The sequence below is a fragment of the Petaurus breviceps genome, unplaced genomic scaffold, assembly GCF_028583685.1.
Source record: "Petaurus breviceps papuanus isolate PSGF00001 unplaced genomic scaffold, PetGlider_PUasm1.0 90804, whole genome shotgun sequence".
NCBI classification, from domain to species: Eukaryota; Metazoa; Chordata; class Mammalia; order Diprotodontia; family Petauridae; genus Petaurus; species Petaurus breviceps.
In genome coordinates this window covers 8,327,313-8,349,944 of record NW_027187348.1, presented here as the reverse complement: position 1 = coordinate 8,349,944, position 22,632 = coordinate 8,327,313, and the positions used below count along the sequence as shown (strand labels likewise).

The 22,632-nt window shown below is 35.6% G+C and overlaps 1 protein-coding gene across 9 annotated transcripts in view; it reads right to left on the bottom strand.

Moving 5' to 3' along the window:
- Positions 1-22,632, bottom strand: part of FTCDNL1 (formiminotransferase cyclodeaminase N-terminal like) — a 139,838-nt gene that overhangs the window by 4,733 nt on the left and 112,473 nt on the right. For 8 of the 9 annotated variants that reach the window (XM_069070123.1, XM_069070122.1, XM_069070116.1 and 5 more), the window contains one exon: positions 11,730-11,915. The exons of the other annotated variant lie outside the window; for it this stretch is intronic. In XM_069070123.1, the coding sequence (XP_068926224.1) occupies positions 11,730-11,915 (186 nt within the window). The remainder of the gene's footprint in view (positions 1-11,729; positions 11,916-22,632) is intronic. 9 annotated transcript variants of the gene reach the window in all.

The following is a 22,632-nucleotide window of genomic DNA, read 5'->3' as shown; positions in this document are numbered from 1 at the left end:
TGTTTTGGGGTTTTTTTTGTTTTTACTTATTTTTAGTTTTCAACATTAACTTTTATTTTTTTCCTCACTTAATAGGGTCTTATTCTTTCCAATTACATGTAAAGATAGTTTTTAACATTCACTTTAATAAGGCTTTAAGTTAAATTTTTTTTCTTCCTCCCACCTTCCCTTGCCCCCTTCCCAAGACAGCAAGCAATCCGATATAGGCTATATATGTACAATCATATTAAACATATTTCCACATTAGTAGTGCTGTGAAAGAAGAGTCAGAATAAAAGGGAAAAACCACAAGAAAGAAAAAAATTAATGAAAAAAGAGAAAATAGTGTTCTTCAATCTGCATTCAGTCGCCATCAGTTCTTCCTCTGGAGGCGGTTAGCATTTTTCATCATGAATCCCTTGGAATTGTCTTGGATAATTGTATTGCTGAGAATAATTGTTACTCACAGTTGATCATCACACAGTATTGCTGTTACTGTGTAAAATGTTCTCCTGGTTCTGCTCACTTCACTTTGAATCAGTTCATATAAGTCTTTCCAGGTTTCTTTGAAATCTGCCTCCTCATCATTTCTTGCAGCACAAAAAATATTCCATTATAATAATATACTACAACTTGTTCAGCCATTTCCCAATTCATGGGCATTCCTTCAATTTCCAATTCTTTGCCACAACAAAAAGAGCTGCTATAAATATTTTTGTACAAATAGTTCCTTTCCCCCTTCTTTGATCTCTTTGGGATACAGACCAAGTAGTAATATTGTGGGATCAAAGGGTATATAGAATTTTATAATCCTTTACACACAGCTCCAAATTGTTCTCCAGAGTGGCTGGATCAGTCCACAACTCCACCAACAATGCATGAGTGTCCCAATTTTCCCACATCCCCTCCAAAATGTATTATTTTCCTTTTCTTTCACACTGGTCGATCTGATGGGGTGAAGTGGTATCTTAAAGTAATTTTTAATTTTTTAAATTATTTTTCATTTTTTAATTAATTTATTTTTAGTTTTCAACATTCACTCCCACAAGATTTTTAGTTCCAAATTTTCTCCCCATCTCTTCCCACCAAGATGGCATGCATTCTGATGACCCATCCCCCTAGTCTGCCCTTCCTTCCTTTTTTTTGGAGGGGGGGCAGGGCAATTGGGGTTAAGTGACTTGTCCCAAGTTACACGGCTAGTGTTAAGTGTCTGAGGTCAAATTTGAACTCAGGTCCTCCTGACTCCAAGGCCAGTGCTATATTCACTATGCCATCTAGGTGCCCCTTTGCCCTCCCTTCTATCACTCCAATCCTTCTTTTATCCCCTTCCCTTCTATTTTCCTGTAGGGCAAGACAGATTTCTGTACCCCACTGCCTGTATATCTTATTTCTAAATTGAATGTAAAAACAATTTTTAACATTTGATTTTAAAACTTTGAGTTGCAAATTCTCTCCCTTCTTCCCTCCTGACCCACCCTCATTGAGAAGGCAAGAATTTGATGTAGGTTATATATGTGTAGTTATGCAAAATACTTTCATAATAGTCAAGTTGTGAAAGACTATTTCTTTCTATCCTACTCCATTCCCCATTTATTCTATTCTCTCCTTTGTCCCTGTCCCTCCTCAAAAGCGTTTGTTTCTAATAACCCCCTCCCAATCTGTCTTCCCTTCTATCATCCCTGCCCCCATCCCCTTACCCTTCCTGTAGGTTAAGATAGATTTCCATGTCCAATTAAGTGCTTAGGTCATTCCCTCCTTAAGTCAAATCCAATAAGAGTAAGGTTCACTCATCCCCTCTTACCTCCTCCCTTTCCCCTCCAATATAAAAACTTTTCCTTGCCTCTTTTATGTGAGACAATTTATCCCATTCTATCTCTCCCTTTCTCCTTCTCCCAGTATATTCCTCTCTCATCCTTTTACTTTTTAGATTCAACTCACCCTGTGCCCTCTGTCTATATATATTCCCTCCAACTATACCAATACCGAGAAAGGTTTCATGAGTCACAGATATTATCTTTCTATGTAGCAATATAAACAGTTAAACTTTAATAAGTACCTTATGACTTCTCTTTATTGTTTACCTTTTCATGCTTCTCTTAAGTCTTGTATTTGAAAATCAAATTTTCTATTCAGCTCTGGTCTTTTCATCAAGAATGCTTAAAAGTTCTCTATTTCATTGAATTTCCATTTCCCCCCCTGAATGATTATATTCATTTTTGCTGGTTAGGTGATTCTTAGTTTTAATCCTAGCTCCTCTGACCTCTGGAATATCATATTCCAAGCCCTTTGATCCCTTAATGTTAATTAATTAATCCCTTTAACTGCTAAATCTTATGTTATCACAATACTTTATTTTTTTCTTTCTGGCTGCTTGCAATATTTTCTCCTTCATCTGGGAACTCTGGAATTTAGCTACAACATTCCTAGGAGTATTCCTTTTGAGATCTCTTTCAGGAGATGATTTCTAGATTCCTTCAATTTCTTTTTTGCCCTCTGGTTCTAATATATCAGGGCAGTTTTCCTTGATAATTTCCTGAAAGATGATGTTTAGGCTCTTTTTTTTATCATGACTTTCAGGTAGTCCAATAATTTTTAAATTGTCTCTCCTGGATCTATTTTCCTGGTCATTTGTTTTTCTAATGAGATATTTCACATTGTCTTCTATTTTTTTCATTCTTTTGGTTCTGTTTTATAATTTCTTGATTCCTCACAGAGTCATTTGCTTCCATTTGCTCCATGCTAATTTTTAAGGAATTATTTTCTTCAATGAGCTTTTGGACTTCCTTTTCCATTTGGCTAATTCTGCTTTTTAAGGCATTCTTCTCTTCATTGGCTTTTTGGACCTCTTTTGCCATTTGGGTTAGTCTATTTTTTAATGTCATATTTTCTTCAGTATTTGTGTGTGGGGGGGTTTCTTTAGTAAGCTGTTTACTCATTTTCCATTATTTTCTTGCATCACTCTCATTTCTCTTCCCATTTTTTCCTCTGCTTCTCTTACTTGATTTTCAAAACCCTTTGTAAACTGTTTTTGTGGAAGAGATGTCCTGGGAGGCTTGGGAAGAAAAGAAACAGTTTAGAACAATACTGAGGATCACTTAAATCATGGAACCCAGAATGGTCACCCCATTCACTGTATTCTAGGGATAGTTCTACTTACATTGCACATATAAAATATATACTGGTATATCTATGATCTGACCAGTGTGGATATCCCTCCCACTAAACTATGTAACCTAACCTTTCCTTACCTTCTTGGTCTATATGATTTTCATTATGTCCTTCTGTAAAATCTCCATTAAGGCTCTACCCAATGTTCTGAAGGTCTTCTCTGTTTCTTTTCATATTTTATAGATAACCATTGTTAAAACTACTAATAAATATTGATAGATATCTTAATATCTTGATTTTCCCATACATGGTCTTTTATTCTTGCTACATGATTAGTTTATCTCCTTTTCCAACCAGACATATGCTTGATAAGGTCTTCTATATATACTTTTTATGCAAGTCATTTTTGGTAATCTGCTCTATGTAATTTTTTTATTCTTATGAACTCTAAACACAGGGCTTCTAAATATATAGTTTATTAGTTGGTTAAGTTAATGGCAGCATAATAAGCCTCAGTTTTCTATGCCTTCATTTGGGAATATTTACATTTCTAACAGCAAAAACTGTCTAGGGGGTTAGTGAGAGTGTAAAAAGGGCAACTTTTTTTGTACCTAACAATTCCTTAGTTATTAAGTCCAGCTCATTTTGCTGTCATTTCTTTTTTCTTGCTGCTTTCAAACATATTACTTGTGATATCAGTGTCCACCAGAGAGGCACCTACTGTTTTTTCTTTATACTACTGAGATTTGGGGGGTTTTTTACTCACTGGCCTGGCTACTCTCATAGTAATGGTCTCTTTACATGTTCAGAAAGACTGGCTTTACTGGAACCAGTTAAGCTATTAAATAAGGCACATTTCCTTCTTTTCTCACACACAGTCACAATGAAATATTTCAGCTCCCATGAACAGACAGGCCCCTTGGTGTATGGACTTCTGCAGGCATGAATCATATTACAGTATTTCTCTATATTGCTGATTTCACAAAAAAATACATTTCCTAACAGTCAATAGATCTCTCTCTCTTCAAATCACACACACCAATCACCTACTCCAAATATCTGCAGGAAGTAAATCATTGTAACATTTCACAGAGTGCATTTAGACATTCCTTTTACTCACATAAATCCTTATATACAGGGTTGCCATGTGTGAACTCTGTATGGGCATCTAAGTATGATAGGGAGGCAAGCCCAGCTTAGCATAATGAGCACTGGACCTTGAAACAGGAGAGACTTTGAATCACATTTTGCTTTGGACGGTTGCTAGCTATGTGACCCTGGGCAGATTATGTGAACTCTATTAGGTTCAGTTTCCTCATCTGTAAAATATTTGTAGTATAAGGTGTTTTGTTTTTCAATTGTATAGTTAACCTGTCAAATCTTCTCAAGCCTTAGACAGACAGACACATAGATATCATGATAAAAATAGTTGATATTTACTAAATGTTCTGTCTGTCTCCCTCTCTCTCTCTCACACACACACACACACACACACACACACACACACACACCCCACCTCTCTGGTCTCCTCTCCTAAAAGTAGATAAATACACTGAATTTCTCACTCAATGTTTTTACTCCATGATTTCATATGAATTTATAACTGATATAAGATCTTCTTATTATGTGTTACCATGTATAATTAACTAGGACCTTCAACCTTAGAAGAATAGTGAGCTTTTTTGTTTGTTTTTTTTACTAGCTTCTATCAAATTGCTTTATTCTAGTAAGTGAACAAATAATCTCCAAGAATTCCAAATTTCTAATCAAAGAAGGCAATCACTCTATGGTAGGCTATATCTCTTTCCCAGAATAACAATGTGACAATAACAACAAAATGTATCTTCTTCAGCTCCACACTTTTCCAGACTCTAGCATTCCACCCTTCACAAACCAACAGCAAATGATAAAACTAATCCAATAACAATAAACCAGATTCTGCTTCGGAATATAGAGATCCCACTGATATTATAAATAGGCAGAATTGGGTCCTCTGTGCTCACTGCAACTTTGAAAGAATTTTTAATTAAAAAAGGAAAACTAATTCCACTATGTCCTTTAGTTACTTAAGGCTAATTCAAATAATTCCATTCTTGTTTGGAAACTGGAAATTTGATGTGAACATTTTCTTTTCAAGTTGTAGCTCCACTCCCCTCCCAAAGTCTACAACAGAATGGTATTCAGATGTTCTGATGGCAGAATGCAACTCTTTGCTGCATGGTTGAAATCACAATTTTATTCCAACACAACTGTCACAACGCCCTGAAGCAAGCTAAAAACAAGAAGGGGAAAAACTCTGGTATGATTTAATTTTCCATGTGTTCTTTAATGAGAAAATTTATCATTCTAAATATTGGTGTTTACTCCTATTTAAATCCTTTTTTTTTCTAAAAAGAAAGAGAAACTGAGATTGAGTTGCTATTATGTAGCTTGGAAATATAACAAGCCTGATGTTTTCCTGACAATTCTGCTATTTTCTTGTGTGGAAACACTGTATTTATCATATACTGTACGGCTGGTGAGTCAGATATTGTAGAGACCTTATGGTTAACTGATAGTGATGTAAACTCTTTATGCCAGATTGTTTAAGCAGGAAAAAAACCCAAATGCACTTAATTAACATCTGATGTGTAGCTTTTTCAAACACAAATGCAATATTTGTGTTTGAGCACTGGCAGTAATGACTGTGAACTCTGCTATTAATGTCTGGTTGAAAGATGCTTGTGGCAAGATCACGTCTGAAGCAACACAAATAAAAACTTGTGTTCAGACAAAACAATGGTGAAGAAAGAGCCCATTAGAAAAATAAAGCAGCAGCCATCAGAAGAGAAACATGTAATTTTTTCCCCTTTAGAAACATACTCACATATCAAAACTACTCTCAAGAGTGGATCCAGATACCATCATTTTCAATAAATCAAAGGTAGAAAAGACTCCACATAGTGTTTTCCCTTTTGCCCTTTCCCCCCAAAAGCTTAAATTTAATGAGGTCAGAGATAGTTTGAGAGTTTCTGTATCAGTTTTCTTACTGATCCTAGGCATCCCCTTCATGAATAAATTGATGAGTTCAGAGGATTATAGATCCAGAACTAAAATGGGCCTTGGAGGCCATGTAGCCCAACTGTGTCATTTTATAGATGAGGAAACAAAAAGGTTAAGTGACTCAAGTTTACACAACTAGTGAGCAATACAGGTGGGATTTGAACCGGGCTCCCATGACTCTGTTCTTTCCACTGTACTGCACTGAGAAAGGCAATGATATAAAATGTTTGGTATCTTCTTTCTCAGGGGTTCTTAACCTGAGTTCCATAGGCTGACAGGGAACAGATTCCAAGAGATCTGTGAACTTGGAACTTTAGGATTTTATAATTGTATTTCAATATAATTGCTTTCCTTTGTAATTTTCATTTTATGCATATCAAAACATCATTCTGAGGAGTCCATAGGCTTCACCAGGAATACCATAGGGGCCCATGATACAAGTAAAGGTTAAGAACACCTATTTAATCTATGTGGAGAAAGGACATCTTTCTTGTTTGTAGGCTGCATTTCAGCAACCACAAGGAGTTTGATGAGAGGATCCATATGACTAATGTGCTTAGTAAGCCAAATATTACCACAGACAGAATGTAGGACATCCCTCTATATCACTGAAATAAGAGGTAAAAAGCTTAGCAGGAGGTAAAAGTTTAGAAAGATGACAGATACACAGATGTGAACAGAATTAAAGAAGTATTTTAGTTTTGTAGTCACCGGCTAGGCATTGCTTTAGCTGGATTTGATTTCATATTCTGTTTCTGCAGTAACTCCCTGTCTTCCTCAACAAAAGAATAATATTATACTACTCATAATCATGAGTTCCAATTAATTAAAGACAGCAATTTTCAGATAAATGTCTCTGAAAATGGTAGATGCTGTAATTAAATTAAATTGTTATTATTAATATTAATAATATATATTATATTGTACTTCAAGGTTTTGAAGAGTTTTAGATATATAAATATATTGCTATATAAATACATATACATTTAACAATTTAAAACCATACTCTGTGTGCGTGTACCCAGAAATATTTGAAGGGCATAATTACATGTAAAATGGGCAGCTGGGTGGTACATTGGATAGCGTGCCAGGCCTGGAATCAGGAAGACTCATCTTCCTCAGTTCAAATCCAACCTCAGATGCTTACTAGCTGGGTGTGACCATGGGCAAGTCACTTAACCCTATTTGTCTCAGTTTCCTCATCTGTAAAATGAGCTGGAGAAGGAAATGGCAAACTACTCCAGTATCTCTGCCAAGGAAACCCTAAATGGAGTCATAAAAAATCAAATGCAACTGAAAAAAGACTGAACAACAAATAACATATAAATATGCCAAAACTCAAATTTTTCTAGAAAGTACAGCTGTGTCCTTATAGAGACAATTCTTTCTTCATCTCCTTCTTGGGTTCATAGTTTAAGTACCTAAGACACATTCAGTTTCAACACTTTGAGAAATGCTACTTTTCAGAGATCAACTTGACTGAACAGTAAGTGCAAGAAATGATGAAATGTGCTCCTTGAAACAAACTTCTTTCTACAAATGGTAAATCATTTTCTAAGATGAGGCCTCGAGCTTTGAGAACACTTGCAGGTATCTCAAAAGAATCCTCATAGGAAATTCTCAGTGTGGGGTCATGAAGCACTATATACATCAGTTGGGTTTCTTGATGCCAAGAGCAGGATTGTCTGATATTGGACTTCCTGTTTAGAGTAGAGGAAATTGAGCAGGAGCAGATCTCAATAACCCATTTAGAGAGCTAAATAGAAAGTCCATGATTCCAAGACTGCCATTACTCATATTATCTATGACTTTTAAAACATCATATGAGATTAGAATTCAAAGAACACTTTTCTTCCATTTTTTAAACAATTATACACACATGCATGCTATTCATACAGCAGCACAACTACAGTGTTTAAATTACCCCATAAATGTTTAGGCTTTTTTTTTTTTATATGGTGGGTGTTTATTTATAGTTCTTAGACTATCAACCATTATTGCTCTGTCCTCACTTATGTTCACAACAAGCTGACCAACCATGAACTTTTTAAAGGAATTTGGCTTAAAAGATTTTTATGTGTTTGGCAGAGGCTGAGAATGTTAATCATCCCTGGACTCATTTTGTTTTCTCTTGTTTATAATATTCTTAGGGAACTTTACATTAGAAACCTGTGCCCTTATTGATTCTGTTTCCACTCTGGTGATCATGTTAATATATTTGTCATCTTGGAATGTGGACATTAAGTGTTAACTTGATAGCAATGCTAATATTTTATCCATTTTTTAAAAAAAGAAATAAACATGGCAACAATGTATTCTTGGTGTCAAGTTATGATTTGTTTTGGTGGAATAGAGCAGGAGAAGAATGCTAAGATTATGTAGAGTAATCTGAGATGAGTTGGGAAAAAATATTAAAGGTTAAATTTAGGAAACATACAAAAGCATTACTATTATATGGGACCAAACTAATTTAATCAAATGATAACCAGATCTGGTGTGCCTTCACTTAATCATTATAGCCATGAAAATTACATCTTAATAAGATATTTTTAGGCAAAAGTAGATCATTTTTTCCCTCCTAACTTCATTATAAGATGAAATAAAACATGGTAAAAACTAACCCCTACTTGGAGTTTACTATGAATCACAGACTCCACTTACATTCAGGCAGATTACATTACATTTACATTCAGTCAGATAATTTATATAGCTTTAAAAAATTATTTTCCACTCACCTTTGAAAATGTTTATTTGATTGCTACCATCACCTGCTCTGGACCTGTTAAATAGGTTGCTATTTTTGTCTGGTCTTATCTAAGAGTATGACAAATTAAGCCTGGAAGTCCTTGCAATTTCCAAATTTCCTGGTCAAGGTGAAGTTTATAATGCTTTCTGGCAAGATTTATCAAAGAGTACAAGAAACATCATAGGAAACAGCCTAGGCCCATTTTTCTTTTTTTGCTAATACAAAAACATTTTAGGTCTTTGATCAGGTAAATTTGGCTGAATTCAAAGTCTGACTTCTAAAAATTCTAAATTGACTATTTTAACAAAAAGCCTACAAAAAAAGATAGGAGATAAGTAAGAGGAATATTTGTATAGAAGTTTTTTTTAAAGCTAAAGACCACCCCAAAGTTCTCCAGATATTTGTTCAAAGTTCTCTAGAGATAACTGACTGTCACGTAAAGTAGCAAAGAAGATTTAAGAAGGTTGAAGACAAATAAACCAAAGATTAATGCTGAAAAAGTATAAAAATATTCTTAATTACACATGCATTTAGAATTAGAATGGGAAGTAACATATGTACTGGTTTAAAACAAAAACAAATTTTCCTTCTGTGTGGGAGATTGGCCAAATAAGAAGAGTAGTATTAGTGTTTGATTTTTAGGTAATGATATTTACTAGAAAAACTTAAATTTCCTCATATGTAATTCAATTCAACCCAACCAACATCTATTAAGAGCACATCATATGCAGAGCACTATGCGAGGCACTAGGGGGAGAAATAAAGCCTTGCATGAGATTAACAGTCTAGCAGACAGCTTACACTGATACTGTCTTGCACAATTATACATGGTAAGTACCTTAGAGACAGGAAAATGCTCTGTGAGAGGTCCATAGACAATGACTCATTCTCACTGAGCTACTAAAATGAACAATTCAATTACTCATCCAGATGTTTGGTCTACATGATACTAAACAACTGATTGGACTATATTGTTTATTGAACAGACTGGATGTTTTGGCAACATATAGATAGAGGCTCAATCTGCAACACAGCTTGAGTTAGAAACCAGGCAAGAAGTTTCTGAAGTTTTAGTCATCAAATTTACACTTGCTCATCTGTGAGCTGAGTTATAAGGCAATAAGTAAGGAATAAATAGGTTTCAGAGAGATAATTTCTCTCTATCAAACATTAATGTATTGAGCTTGTTCTTATATTGAAAAAGAAAACATCTTATTCTTTAGCTCTGTGATTTTCTACAGTTTAGATGGGACTATGTACTTGTAAACATGATTTAACACCCAAGATTGACACATGTAACCAGAAGTAATGAACAAGAAAATAGCTCTACTTTAAATATAACTTTAATGTTTATAAAAATACACATATAAATATAAAACATATATACACATACATATATAGTATATATGAACACATTACATAATATACATGAATATTTGTATACATAAACACACACTATGTGTGTATAAGTGCATATACACATGTAAAGCAATATACACATGTGTACATTTGTGTATATGTGTAAATATACATATGTATCCACACATATACATGTATGCATATATATGCCTATAGTATTTGGTATGCTCAGTCATACACCAAGAGGAGAATGGTAAAATCCATATCTCTCTTGCTCCCTTGGACAGGATGTAACTTCCCTAAGTGAGGTACACATTCCCTTGTCCTGAGTCTTTAATATCCTGCTGATCTGGCCCTTCGTTTATAATTGATAACAAAATTCACAGCTAAGGAGTTCTACTAGCAATGAGAATCAGTAAGCTCATATCTTTAAGTTGGGCTTTGGAAAATGTTCCAAGACTCAAAGAAATAATAGTGATGGAGTTGCACGTGGTAAAGTTGATATAATGAGCAGAAGTCCACCTAGTTAGTTCACTCAAAATTTCTGTAAAATTGTAACTGAGTTATTAAAAGTCATTTTCTGGGCCTAGAGGGAAAGGCCAATAGAAAAAATAAACAAGAAAAAAATTGAGACTCTGAATAAAATATTAGAATAATTTAGAATAACAGATCTTTAGAAGTTACGGAATGGGAACTACAAGGAATATGCCTATTTTTCAGTGTCCTGGCATCTTTGTAACAATTAAGCAGGAACTAGAGCATAAAGAATTCATAGACAAAGATAGAAAGGCAGAAATACTAAACACTTCCTTTAAAGACTGCAATGAAATTACAATTTTAATTAACAAAGGGAAAATGACAAAGGATTTTGAATTAATGTTTAAATGACTTAATCCAAATATGAGTGACTCAAAGAACAAATCAGATAAACAAGTAACTATATCAAAATAAATTATAACAATGAGAAAAACATACCAATACTTATAAGAGAAGGTAAGAGCAGTTTGTAAGGGGAAATTTATATCTCTAAAAACATTATCAAAAGAGGGAAGGAAAAGATCAATTAATTGAACTTGCAGCTTGAAAAATTAGAATATCAACAAAGTAATAACTATCAAGTAAACAAAAATATAAATTCTGAAAAATCAAAGTAACTTCTGAAAATATTTTTTAATTATTGTTAATCTGTTTAAAAGAAAAAAAAACACAATAAAATATTAGATCATTTGCTAATTTAATTTTTAAAAAGATAAGGAGGCCAAGATTTAGAGATGAATTTTCCCAAGCTATCCCTGATCATGCTTCCAACAAAGAGGTGTTTTTAGCTCACTTCACTAGGAAGACTTCTTGGAGGAATGATTCATAAATAAGTCTCTAAATTTGCCTTGTTTTCAGAGAACCAGTACAACACCCTTTGCCCAGGAGGCTGTGAAATAAATGTAATAATTCTTTGTCTCTATGCTATCAGATAGAGGAAAATAATTATGTTTCTAACCTGTTAAACCACATCTTTTTTTAGGCATATTTCCTATGTCAGGTTTAAGAGAACTGAACGCCCTCCTTGAGAACCAGCCAAGCTGCTTCCGTCTTTGGACAAGACTTCGTTTTTCTGGGTGGTCAGCTTCCCCAAAAAGAAACACACTGCAACCAGGCACATGAATTGTCAGCTTTTCAGCTAAGCCTAAGGAGAAGGGGAAGGAGGCAGAGAGAAAGACTTTTTTTAAATCAGCCTTTAAAAATGTCCCATACTTTTATTCATATTTGAAAAACTCACGCTTAAGTGTCATTTTTCCTTTAAAGCTAATTTTACAATTTATTTTTATACAAAGAATCCAGAACTCAGTAGCTATTATATATATGTATATATAAGTATGTGTTTATACACACATACACATATATATGTATATATATACATATATATATGTTGATTTGTATTTTTTCTTCCATGGGCTTTCACAACACTTCTCTCTCAGTTCTCCTCATAACTAACTGACTGCTTCTTTGGTCTCCTTTGCTGGATGATGAGCAACATCCCCATCCCACTTTCTAGGAATGAGCATAGACTAGGATTATATTTAAGACCTTCTCTTCTTTATATATATTCTATTTCAATGATCTTATCCTCTTTCATGGGCTCAAGTATTATCACTATTTAGATAATTTCCAAATCTACATATTCATATCTCATCTCTTTTCTGAAATCCAGTTCCACATCACCAATTTGTGGGCTGAATATCTCTCCTTCTATATGTCCTTTAGACAATCCAAACTTAATGAAATGTTCAAAACAGAATTTATTCTCTTTCACTCCAAACTTAGCAACCCTTTGAATGAACCCAGTTTTTGTTGAGGGCCCACTATTTTTTTCCAGATTCATGAACTCAATAACATCCTTGTCCTTCTACTCTCTCTCCTTCCATATCCAATTAGTTCTCAAGTTTTGTTGATTCTACCTTCATTTTATTTCTTGCATCTACCCCTTCTCCCAATTCATACAACCACCTCCCCAATTCAGGCTCTCACTAATTATATATATATACATATATATGCATTGTGTATGTATATGTACATATACATATACACATATGTATATTTGAGATGTACATACAAACATATATGTTTTCATGTATTATATATTTTATGTATATTTGCACACATAAATTCAACAACGGTTTATTGAGCATTTATTACTTGCAAAGTACTCTGTAGGTTAGGTGCTAGGGACACAAAAGACCTTCTTGTCACTTCTTACTTGACCCATATTTTGTAGTAGGTTCTTAATTGTTCTTCCTGTCTCCAGCTCCTCTCCCTTCCAATCCACTTTCCACACTGTTGCCAAATTGATATTCCCAAAGTCCAGATAAAACCCCTGCTCATGAAATTCCAATCACTTTCTATTGGCTCGGGGGAAAGATATAAACTTCTCAACAAGACATTTAAATGCCTTCACAATCAAATCTTAAGTTAAGTGTCTAAACTATCATTCCAGACCTTCTCTCTCTCTCTCTCTCTCTCTCTCTCTCTCTCTCTCTTTCTCTCGCTCTCTCTCTCTCTCTCTCTCTCACACACACACACACAATTATTAGTGCTTCCCCTTTAGATATATGTTTTGCATCTATCTATACTTACTCATTTGTGTATTTTTCCTCTTCTTTCCTACCTCACCACCCCTAATCCCTAGTAGAAGAGAAGCCTTTGAGGGAAGACAGAGTTTTCATGTTTTGCCCTGTATCCCCCCTTGCATCTACCACAGTGCCTTGAACATAATAGATGCCAAATAAAGATCAAATTGAATCTGAAAAAGAACTACTACAATCTATTTTATATATCATGAGCTGCTTATTCAAAATAAACTTTTAAAATGTACTATGATTTAAAAAAATAAAACTCCCAGGCCATTTTCATGTATGGATCCCCAAAAAAAGCTGCCTCAGGTTTGAATCTCTATAAGACACCTTACTCAAAACTATGGCTTATGAGCCTAGACAGATGTATTCCTTAAAAATAAATAAGAACAGATCACAGAATTTCAGAGTTGAAATGAACATCTCTTTTCCAAGCTAGCCTCAGGATAGACATCTGAGTTCAAAGTGAGAGATAGTTACTCAAACTTAGCAAATTAATAAGAAATGTTCCCATTGGGAAAACTGTCCCTAATCTATTATATCACCAGTAGGAGAATAATACATGTTACAATGTAAGGTCTTTGAGGACAGAGACTATCTTGCTTTGTGTATTTTTATAGTTGACTCCTGGCATATAATAAGTACTTAATGAATGCTTTTTCATTCATTCACATACACAGAGAACATTCAGTTAGTTGACAAGCCATTTATTAAGAACTTAACAAGTGTCAGGCACTGTACTGAGCCCTGGGCATACAAAGAAAGGCAAAAATATAAAGTCCCTGCCCTTAAGGAGATCACATTTCTAATGGGGGAGGCAACATATAAATAACATGTATAAATGCTACATAGTGTTAATGAAAGGTAATCTCAGATAGCACTGCGGCAGTGGAGGTGGGGGAGTGGTGGTGGGGGGGGGGAATACCGGGAACTTTGGAAAGGCCTTCTGCTGAAGGCAAAATTGAGATGGGTCTTCAAGGAGACCAAGAAATCCAGTAGGCAGAGATGAAGAGGAAGATCATTCTAGATATGGGATATATCCAATAGAAAAAAGAGTCTGGAGATGGAATTTTATTGTGCAAGGGATAGCAGGAAAACCAGAACTGTATGTGTAGAATGAAGTAAAGCTTAAGAAGATCAGAAGATATAAATGGACAAGGGTGTGAAGGGGCTTAAGTAATAATAATAGCAACAATATTAGTTAGCATTTATAAGTAACTATTATGTGTCAGGCACTGTGCTAAGAGCTTTTTACAGACATTATTTCATTCAATCCTCCCAATAACCTAGTAAAGCAAATGCTATTATTATCCCCATTTTACGCTTGAGGAAAATTAAACAAATGGAGGTTAAGTGATTTGCCCAGGATTACACAGCTAAGTAAGTGTCTAAAGCTAGATTTGACCTGAGGTTTTCCTGACTCCAGGCCTGGAACTCTATCCACTGTGCTACCTAGCTGTCTCAGGATGTCAGAGGATTTTATATATTATATTATATATTTTATTTTGAGGTTATGGGAAACCATTGTAGTGGAGTGACATAATCATAGCCATACTTTTAGGAAGATCATTTGACAACTGAGTGGAGGATGAAGTGGAATGGGGAGAGGCTATGGAGGTGCCATTGCACTGCCTGTATTATTTTTGCTTCCTCTTGAGCATCATGTCTCTATTGTGCATCTCTGCCCGTCTCTAACTGCTGTGTTCTATAAGCTGTTCTCTGCTACCATTTACTGGATGACAGCTGCTGCTAAGCCTTTTTCTGGCAAAGAAGATTAAGCTCATTTAGTATGCCTGGGCCTGGATAGTCAACTTCCCTCCCTTCCCTCCCTCCCTCCTTCCTTCCCTTCCTCCTTCCTTCCTTCCTTCCTTTCCTCCTTCCCTCCTTCCTTCCTTCCTTCCTTCCTTCATTCCTTCCTTCCTTCCTTTCTTCTTATCTCCTTCCCTTCCTCCCACCCACTAACCTTTTTTTCCCTTTCTTCATTTCCAAACTATTTGACTTAGGGTTAGAAAATTCCTTTTAATGTCTGTCAAATATCTGATGATTAGTCTGTATCCCATCAAATGGTTTTGGAGACTGCCCAACAAAATCACAAAGGAGCTATGTAGGGTTGAACAAAAGTTTTATGTGAAGTCCACTGGCCTATAAGTCTCCTCCTTACATCCTTTCTTCTAAATTTACCTTTATCATTTGCTTTTATTACTAGCAACAAAATCACTAGACTTTAGTATTTGGGGCAGCAACAAATCTTTCTAGGCCCCCTGAAAATGCAAACTGAAGAAACTTTTGCGTCTAATTCCTGAAGATAACATTCACCTCTTGTGAAAGACAGAAGCACAATATCCCTAAGCTGGAAGTGAGAAGACCTCAATTTTAACCTTGGCTCTAATATTTACTTTGGTAAAGTCAATTCCTCTTCCTGATCCTGTTTTCTCATCTATATATGGCCTTTTGGTTTATAAAGAAGTTCACTCTTAGGAACCTCTCAAAATTTATCCCTGGCTCATATCTCCACTCAGAGTTTCTTTTAAGAACACCTTGCCCCCTGCCTAGGTTTTCTACTACAAATACCAAAGCTTGGCTCACTCCTAGGCTACACAGGAAAAGGGGAGAAAAGTCCTTTAGCTCCCCTTTAATGGAACACTGATGATAAAAGAGAGTTCATTTAACCTGAGGGGAGGGAAAAAAGCACAAAGAACTAACACAATCCCACAGATAGTTAAAAACAAGTCCCCAGACACCTCTAATGGGTGTCTCCTCTCAGGTCCCAATTTATAGTGTTACCATAGGTAAGGCTACAACTGTTCTGAGTTGAGATTTTCTCTGTTTCTTACCCATTTCCCACCTCACCTCCCACCCCAAGGGAAAAGCATTCAGATCACTAGAAAGTTAACCTTTTCAATGGACCTGTGCAGTCCCTATAAATGAGAGCACCAGTGGAGGGCAAGGTGTTGGTTCATTCCTCCCCATTATGGATCTGTCTTTTGTATACAACAAGCATCTTCTAAGCATCTACTGTTTATTATACCAGGTACTGGGAATAACAAGATAAAAATGAGAGTCCCTGTACCCAAAGACCTAAATTTTATTGGAGGGGGTGGGGAAAGGGAAACAACATTCACATAGCTAAGTAAATGCAAAGCATATACACAGTAAATACAAAGTCATTCTAAGGGCAAGGACACAACTAATTGCAGGGATCAGGGTCAGTCTTACATAGGAAGTGGCACCTGAGCTAGGCTTGAAAGAAACTAGGAATTCTACAAAGTAGCCTGAAGAGGGAGTGAGCTCCAGGTAGGGAGGCCAGCCTGTGCAAATGCACAGAGGTGGGAGATACAGTAGTGTGCCATCTAGAGGGAACAACAAGTGGCATGGTTTGGCTGGAACAGAGAATGCATGAAGGGGAGTAATGTGCATTAAGCTTGCAAAGGTAGGCTGGATCCAGGTAATGTAAGACTTTAAATGCCAGATGGAAGAGTTTGTATTTTATCCTAGAGGCAAGAGGCAGCCCTGTGAACTTTTGTCAGGAGGGGAACAAGATAGTCATATTTGTGCTTTAGGAATATCATTTTGCATAGATGAAGGATGGGTTGAATCAGGGAGACACTGGAAGCTAGGAAATGAGTTAGGTTATCTATATCACTTTTCTCCCTGCAGTCTCCATTCCTGTTGATAACATATTAAAGATGATTTATTAATCATCTATAATCAATGTGAACAATATGGCCATGGATTAATCGATCATCTTTAATGTGGTATAAACAGAGAAAAGCAGGTCAAAGAATTTATATTTTCGAACTTGGACATTCATTACTTTTAAATAAGGGGTTGTACTGAATGATCTCTTTAGGCTCCTTCCAGCTTTAAATTTTATCATTATTTGTAGTAAATATTTCATCCAATCTTCCTATAATTAACCAGTGACTACAGTCTTCTCTGATATATATATGTATATATATGTGTGTGTGTGTGTATAAACATATATATATTTTATTATAGTTGGTCACATAAAATTAAAAGATTGAGTGGAGCTAAACTTTTCAAAGCAGGTTGCTTTGAACACTTTCAGAGAACAGGAATTTGGGGATAAATGTTAATTCTTTAAATACTTCTCCAGTTTTTGCCTCTGAGACAATAAACACTTATTAAGCACTTACAATATGCCAAGTACTATTCTAAGCCCTGGAAATATAAAGGCAAACACAGTCCCTGCCTTCAAGGAGCTCAAAGTCTAATTAGGAGAGATGACTTGCAAAATAATAATAGTAATAATAATATTTATATAGTACTTACTATATGCCAGGCACTAGACTAAGTATTTTACAATTATTATTTCATTTCATCCTCACAATAACCAGTGAGGTACAGTATTATCCCAATTTTACAGCTCACACTATCTGAGGCCAGATTTAAATTCAGCTTTTACTGACTCCCAGCCCAGTGCTCTATTCACTGTACTCCACAGTTTCCCTAAATGAAGTTTAGTTTCAGTACTTTTTGGAAAAGCAGCGTCTGCAATATTCCATCAGAAATTATAGGATTCTTCTATGTGATTATCCAGTGGGTAAAGGCACCTGAGTGATTTGAGAGGAGGAGGATAGAAGAAGAGTGAGTTCTTAACGAATGGTTTTGATTTTTTCAGTGAAATATAAGGCAAGATTCTCAGCTACAAAACGGTGGCAGAAAGGAATCCATGAGACGTTTCAGGAGGAATAACAAGATTTGGAAAAGCTGCTGTGGTGAATGGGATCAAACTCTGCTGATAAAATTAAAAGAGTATTAACAAAACAAAAATTGGGCCCAATATTATCACTAGTGTATGGTGCATCCTAAAGAAGTAGCCATTTAATAGATTTTTTTCACTTTAGTCTTACTTGGTCAACTCTCCCAGGAAAAATGATTCACATCTCATTGCCCCAAAGTCACTGTATGGTGTTACTGTTATTCAGTTGTTTCAGTTACACATGATTCTTCATGATTTTGGGGTTTTCATGGCAAGGATACTGGAGTGGTTTGCAATTTTCTTCTCCAGTTTATTTTACAGATGAGGAAACTGAGGCAAACAGGTATATTACAAGGTACCAGATTCGGTCCATATTATGAGGAGGGTTCAAGTATCTGATAAATCAATCCATCTTGTTCAAAAGAAGGAACATAGGGGCAGCCAGGTAGCACAGCGAGTAAGAGCACTGGCTCCAGTGTCAGGATGACTTGGAGATCGAATCCCGGGCTCAGACACTTAGCACCCACCCAGAAACACCTGGCCGTGTAACCTTGAGCAAATTACTTAACCCCCATTGCTTAGGGGCGGCCAGGTAGCTCAGCAAGTAAGAGCACCAGCTCCGGTGTCGGGATGACCTGGATCAAATCTGGGCTCAGATACTCAGCACTACACCCAGAAATAACTGGCTGTGTAACCTTGAGCAAGTTACTTAACCCCGATTGCTTTAAAAAAAAAAATGAGCATCAATGAGGCATATGGACTCCAGACCTAGAATTCCAGACTCTTATACTCTTAGACATCTGAAGACTTTATCTCCTGAACTTTTGAAACTCATGAGGTTGGAGTCTCCAGATAATTCTCTTTCACATAAAGAGCAAACACCAAGACTAAGAATTTTCAGGGGCCTATAAATCAGCTTGAAAGAGATAGGGCCGAAGGACTCTTCCCATATAGCATTACTTCTCACTAGCAAAGAAGTTAAACAGAGAGCAGAGAACCACCAAGAGAGAAGGCCAAGGCCATCTAATCTTTTGAAGGAGGCACCCTCAGTTCCTGTTCTTCAGCTGCAGCCATTCAAAGATGCTACAGCCTTTCATGTGCTCAGCAGACCTTGAGCAAGTTACTTAACCCCGATTGCTTTAAAAAAAAAAAAAGGAACATATCCTCATATAAATAGGAAGCAAGAAAAAGGGCAAACCTCTACAGCCACCTAAATTGTTATAAAGTTAATCATTACTTTTTTCTTTTTTCTCCACATACAGCACATTTGTTACAATAGAAAAAGCATTTACTAGATTCTGAGGACTAGGTTCAAATTCTGCCTTTGATATATAGTAGATAAGCGTGATGTTAGGAAAATCATTTAATCTTCCCTTCCTGGGCCTCAACCTGCTCATCTGTAAAATAAGGAGTTTCTTAGATCCATCTTAACTCTCAATCTATAATCCTATGATTCTACACTCACATATCCCCATTATTGTCAAGACTGCACAGCATCTTTCTCTCTCCAACTACATTTTTACTAGGCTGAGAGTTTGCTTGCATTGCCCAAGACTTTGAAGAACATATCCCATATAGCCAACTGGCTGTCTGTCGCTCCCCTCAAAATGATTTTTCTTTATCCACTCATACTCATTTATTTTATGATGTTATTCTGTTTCAACTTTAGATATTTATGTAATGAGCTTGGCAATTTCTCCTTTTCAAAAGAAGAGACTAGTATGAAATGAAAGGCTTGTTTGTGTAACAGTTTCAGCTTGATATTGTTATCACAAGTGTTTTTCTACAAATGTATACCAGACATGATTGTGGTTGCAATGTAGTGTTTTATAAAGAATTTATAGTAATAAAAAGTAGTACATAAGGATTGTGTTTAAAAATCAGCTTAATTGATTATATGTGCCTGCCTTGCACTAATGTGCATTTTGTGTCTGTAGCATCACTTAATACCATACTTTTCCTTTCTGTTTTTGTTTTCTCTCAGAAATATTTAGAGCTGCTGGCAGGAACAAGATGAAACTTTTACTTTTTTTTCTTAAACCATTGGAATGATACTGTGGCAGCACAAAGAACATAAAATGTTAAGTTCAGCTCTGTTTAACAGCCCTGTGCTGGCCAATGTGTGTAGCCAAAAGGCAACTTCAACCATAGATTGCTCATCCCTTTTCCCCTGGGAAGAGGCAAAACAAATCCTGTTTCCTCTGGCATCCTGAAAGTATCTGTGGTTCCCAAGAGCTGTCTCTAGCCTTCTTTACCAGATCTTTGATGATGCTGAAAGAAACTGTTCTATCCTCTTCATGTTAGGCAAAAATCAAGATTTTCTACCCCTTTTACCTCACACTCAAAGAAAGAAATGTACCACATTTTTTAAAACAAACAATAAAGGTACCAGACCTGAAATATTAGGAAGGCCAAGACTCAATCTGAATCTTGTTCTAAAGTAGAGGTTTTTAAGAGTCCATTAACTTTTAAAAAATATATTTTGATAATTATTTCATAATAATTGTTTTCCTTTACATCTTATGCATTTTATTTTATGTATTTAAAAATATTCTTCTGAAAACAAGTCCATAAGTTTCACCAGATTGCCAAAGGAGTCCATGACAGAGAAATGGTCAAAAATCTCTTGGCTATAGGATAGCATAGCCTGGTGCTTTTAAAGGCAAAAACTAAACTTCCTACCAGAAGTCCTAAAATATTCCCACATTACAAAGTGCCTTTATGCTTTTGTTCTGTATAAAATGTTGCCTGATCTTGTTTATTGAGATCTAATTCATTCTTAGTCTGTGCTTTAATAGAATTTTTTCACACTAGTCTGAAAAAAAATATGCAGCAGTTCTATGTGTAAAGGAGATATTCACGACTTTTCCTAAACACTCTGACAATAGACTGTGACAGGAGTTTCCTAAATGACCAGAAAAAAAAACTTACCAGAATGTGGGCTATTCCTGTTTGCTGATCAAAATGAAAAACTTCCTTGATTAACTTGATGGAATTACAGGGAATTCACTATCAGATGAATATAACTGATGGGAGACAGATTGTGATTAAAAACAAGCAACATTTCTGATGATCTTTTAAAAGAGTCAGCTATGAGTTCATCCTTCACGTCTTCCCTTAGAGAATGCAGCGACACACTTGTATGGACCCCCTGCACATAGAGGAGGAAAGATTTAGAATTCTTGGATAGTGTGATCCCTGAATCCAGGCTTTTAGCAGAAAAAGGAGATTTTAGTGCCAGTTGTGAGGCATATTTGAGTTGGCTGGATGAATGGAGGGCACTGTACCTGGAATGGAGACCCTGTTCAGGAAATGAAATGCTCCATAACTGAAGAGCTATGGCTACAGCTACTGAAGTTTCAGAAAAGAAAGTTCTTATCACCAAAGACCTTGGCACTGTCAAACTATTTAACAACTGAAATTGACATTTTATCAGTGAAAATAACATTAAAGAAGAGGCACTGTCATCTTCACTGCTTTTCTCTAAGGACCATGGACCATTCCATCTGACTTATGGCTGAAACTTTTCATATGTGTTGTCTTCCCTACTATAATGTGAGCTCCTCCAGAGTAGGGGTTGTCTTACTTTTCTAGTTATATCCCTAGCTCTTAGTACAGTATTTTGCACATGTTAAGCACTTAATATTTGTTTGTTTTTAAAATTATTTATTCATTGTATCATGAATCCCTCTGACAATCTGATGAAGCCTATGGACCCCTTTTCAGAATAATTTTAAGTGCGTAAAATATAAAATAAATAGAATTATAAAGGAAACCAATTAGATAAAATGCAGTCATCAAAATATTAAAAAAAATTCACAGACCTCTTGAGATCTCTCCATGGACTTCCATGAGGGTCCATGGACCCCAGGTTAAAAACTCCTGGTTGTACCATTTCAATAAATGCTTTTGTTTGAGTTCACTTTATCTTTTGGCTATCTATCAAAGGGTAAACACACCATTTGGGGGAGAAGGATTATCATAATCTATAATTTTAGGAGCACAGATCCAAAAAGAACCTCGAACCTAGGACAGTTATCCCCAGGTGATAATCTGTTAATGAAAATTCTAAGAGCAGCCCAGGGAGGAAATACATACATACAACAACATATTTGTAGCCACACTTTTTGTGGTAGCAAAAAAAAATGTTAGTGTTCTTTGAAAATGAAATAGCTGCATAAATAGTGGTATATGAATGTTATAGAATATTGTGCTATCAGAAACTACAAATATAATTCAGAGGAACAGAGTAATATTTGTATGAATTAATGCAGAATCAAGAAAGTAGAATGAAGAGAACAATCTGTACAGTATCCATAATAATGTAAATGAAGAAAACACAAAAAGACATCAGAATTCAGATGAAATGCAATAACTAATCATGGTTCTAGAGGACTGATGATGAAACATCCTTTATCCCTCTTATTCTTGACTACAAGTTGGGGAAGTTACATATGACATTAGATTCTTTTCTTATAATAGTTTGTTTTTCTTAACTATTTTGATATAGGGGAAGATCCTATAGAAGACGGACAGATCAGAAAGTAATA